Source organism: Myotis davidii, unplaced genomic scaffold (assembly GCF_000327345.1).
Source record: "Myotis davidii unplaced genomic scaffold, ASM32734v1 scaffold5743, whole genome shotgun sequence".
Classification (NCBI taxonomy): Eukaryota; Metazoa; Chordata; class Mammalia; order Chiroptera; family Vespertilionidae; genus Myotis; species Myotis davidii.
Window position 1 is genome coordinate 8,955 of NW_006294156.1, and position 3,504 is coordinate 12,458.

The 3,504-nt window shown below is 52.4% G+C and overlaps 1 protein-coding gene across 1 annotated transcript in view; it reads right to left on the minus strand.

Moving 5' to 3' along the window:
• LOC107183858 (apolipoprotein L2-like) overlaps positions 1 to 1,255 on the minus strand; it is a gene marked incomplete at its 3' end in the record, with an annotated part of 2,237 nt that extends 982 nt beyond the window's left edge. Inside the window, exons 1-2 of the mRNA XM_015566902.1 lie at positions 255 to 1,255; positions 7 to 149 (exon numbers count right to left, since the gene is read on the minus strand). Of these exons, the coding sequence (XP_015422388.1) occupies positions 7 to 149; positions 255 to 1,091 (980 nt within the window). The remainder of the gene's footprint in view (positions 1 to 6; positions 150 to 254) is intronic.
• Positions 1,256 to 3,504: the final 2,249 nt, after the last annotated feature.

Sequence of the window (3,504 nt, forward strand, 5' to 3'; positions counted from 1 at the left end):
CTGGGCCTTCCCTGCAGGTTCCCCTCCAGCCACAGGTTGGCATCCTCAGTGGCCTGAAGCTCATCCTCCAGCTCCTCCAGCTGGGTCTTCACCTCTCCCACCTGCTGCTCCAGGGCCTGCTTTGACTTCTTCCGCTCACGCACCTGCCACTGAGGGAAACCGAGTCAGGAGCAGAGGGACAAGAGCTCCCCGAGGACCCTGCCTCAGTGTCCACTCCCCCACTAAGCCTCCATGCTGGCCCTCCCGGTACTCACACTCATGCCTACGTTGTCCTTGGACCTGACCATCTCCTCTATCTTCTTGCAGACCAGATTGCTGCGCCGCCCCAGCTCTGCCCTCTGTACAATGTTGTGTATGTGGCTGAGTTCCCTCAGCCAACCCTCCAGCTCCTGGGCCTCCTGCCTGCACTCTTCAGCTGACTGTGTCTTTTGCCCCTTATGCAAGCGCCTCGACTCCTGCACAAGGCTGAAGGTGTCCTTCACTAAGGATACACCAGAAGTGGCTATATCTCCCATCCTGGCTTCCTTGGTCATGGCCAGAGCAGTGCCTCCAAAAGCTTGCTGCAGCTGTGTGCTGCTTTCGTCTGAGGTTGCCCCCGTGCGCAGGAATCTCTTGGCCTCGGCTGCTAAGTGGGGTTTGGTCCGGGCTACCTTGCAGGCTTCGGCATTGTTCACAATGTCTTGCAGGGACTGGAAGCACTTCTTTGCTAAGACATCAGCTTGGGGTTTCCTGTGACGTACAACGTCCTCAAACACCTTCCATTTGTTGCTGCCAGTTGACCCTAGGCTCCTGATTTCTGCTTCTGCTGATTCGTGGTTAAAGTCTTGCACCAATCTGGCTAACTCACTGGTCACAGCAGCTGCTGCCCCCAGTCCCTTCCCAGTTGCCGAGAGCACCAGACTAGCCTCTGCGTTCACAGATGCCAGAGACTGGCCAACGATGGTCAGAATGTCAGACACAACGCCGGTGGTAGAGGCCGCCACGTGGGTGATGTTGCAGTCCCTGTGCACCTTGTCAAAACCATATGCAAGTGCATAGAGTTTTCCTATGCGTTTCTCAAGGTCCTGTTTCACCTGAGGAAACTCCTTCATAAACCTCTCCCTGTGCAGCCGGTCCAAGGCCCCGAGTCTTCCCAGCTGGCTCAAGTCTTCATAGAGCGCATCTGCCTTATCCCTGCAATCATGAAGGACAGTTGATTAACCAAGGCAGTTTGCTTTTCCGTAAAATGGGCCCAATAAGATCCATGTTACATAATCACAGAGCTTGGACTCTAAGTCAAATAGAAAAGAATTTTACAAATCTAAGGAATTTTTCTTTCAATGTTAACACATATTCTGTATCTTGTAGAAGCTCCATAGTACTTATTGAGACAGACAATAAACATGGAAAATCCTTTTGGGGTGCTCTTCAGTGGAAAGTATTGTTTTTTAATGTATTTCTATTGATATCAGAAAGGAAGGGAAAAGGAGAGATAGAAACATCAATGATGAGAGAGAATTATGGATTCAGCCACATCCCACACACACCCCAATGGGGATCTAGCCCACAAACTGAGCACCTGCCCCAACCAGGAATCAAACCCTGGCTTCCAGGTTCATAGGTGGACACAACCACCAAGCCACACTGGCCGGGAATTAAGTGGTAAGCATTTGATAAAGATGGCTTCTCACTCAAGGGCAGGTGGACCCATCACCACCAAAGTGTTTGTAGAGTGGGAATCCAGGGATGAACAAAGAAAAGTGGGGGCGGGGGCGGGGGAGAGGAGATAGACCCTCACCCAGGCAATCTTAGAGTGTGGGGGAGACTTAAGCTGACCACAGAGAGGTCTGCCCTTTCCCTTGGCTGCTGGGAGTGATCTCTAGGGTCCTAGATGCCCTGACTGGTAGCCATGTCATTGCTTGCCTGGCATTTGGCCCCTGGCCAGGCTGACAAGGTGATGTATGAAGGAGCCTTTGGGACATGTGGTATCAGTTCTGCTGATGAAGGAACTAGAGACTAAAGGCATTAGTTAGTCCTGCAGGCCGGAGGCTGCAGGTCAGATATGTGGGCAGCATGTGATCGCGCCCCAATAGCCCTCTGCACACTGAGACTGCCATATTTGCATCAGGCTCTTCTGAGCCCATATATTTAGTCCTCAGGTATGTGCCCTGACCAAGAATCAAACCAGCAACCCTTCAGTGTACAGGATGATGCTCAACCAACTGAGCCACGCTGGACAGGCAAGAATCCCCACACTTTTAATGTCTGATCACCTTGGATAGATCTCATCAAATTTCTCATCCCCCAACTTTGATGCATAAGTCCTTGCTTGACCTCTTAGGTTACTTTAGCAAGAATCCCCCTGGCCTGGATACCTCCTCTCAGTCATTTCCCATCCACCAACCCCCTCACTCTGCTGCCTGACTATAAATCCCCAGCTGCCTTTGCTGTTTTCAGAGTTGAGCCCAACCTCTCTCCTATTATGAGGGTCTTCCCATGCACCACATGGTCGTCCTGGGAAAGGTCTTCCTTACATTTTCAGTGTCAGAATAACTCCTTTCTACCTCAGGGTGAGCTTCCCTGGCTGGAGAGGCCGCATGGGCTTGTTGAATACAGGACGGTGGTGCGTCCTGAGGACAATGGAGGCCTCGCGGTTGAAACCTGCCCAGCCTTGGCCCCATGTACCTCTCCCTTTGGCTGACTGGGAACTGTGTCCTTCCCCGTAATAAACTGGGACTGTGGGCATGATCCTGATGTGGTTCAGGGAACCCCCAAAATATGCAGGTGGTATCGAAAGGGAGGGCAGTCTTGGGGGCTGTGCACTAAGGCTTTTCGTCTCAGCGATTCTGGGAACTGAAAATTGAACAACCAAAACCTCAGAGCTAGGAGGTAACTTACTAGTAATGATGATTGTGCCTGGCACCTGCTCTCTGCAAGCCTGATGCTCTTTGACCTTCCTGGCTGAAGGTCATTGGGTGCAGCCACTTTCCCAATTGACAGGGAAGCTGGGGATCTGCTACCAACCTTGACTCCCCTCAGACCCTCCACCAACCATCCAGCACCCCCACGTCTCAGGTGTCACCAGCCTAACTCACACCTTAGCTGCTGACAGCATCACATGGGAGCACACCAAGGCCATGTCCAACTTTGTGGAACCTCCTAAGACACAAGGCACTGTAAGAACCATGTTTGTGAATCACTAAGACTGAGACAACTAATTGGATGAGCTGGTGCAGGAAGCCCTGTCCTCTATGGTGGGAATGTGTGCGTCTACCCGGAATCCCTCAGATTACACCACATTGGCAGCCCCATTCTGACTGGAAGTGGTCACTAAGCCTCACTGCCTTCCCTCTGGTCAGGGTTACTCCATGGAGAAGAGAAGAGGGTCCCACAGGGAGGTCAGGAGCCCTCCAGCTCACAGACAGGGTTGGACGACATAATCACCCAGGGCCCTCTACCCCCAGCAGAGAGGGGATCAAATCAGGGAAGGAAGAAATGTGTCCTCCCACTTCCCCCGACCCCCGC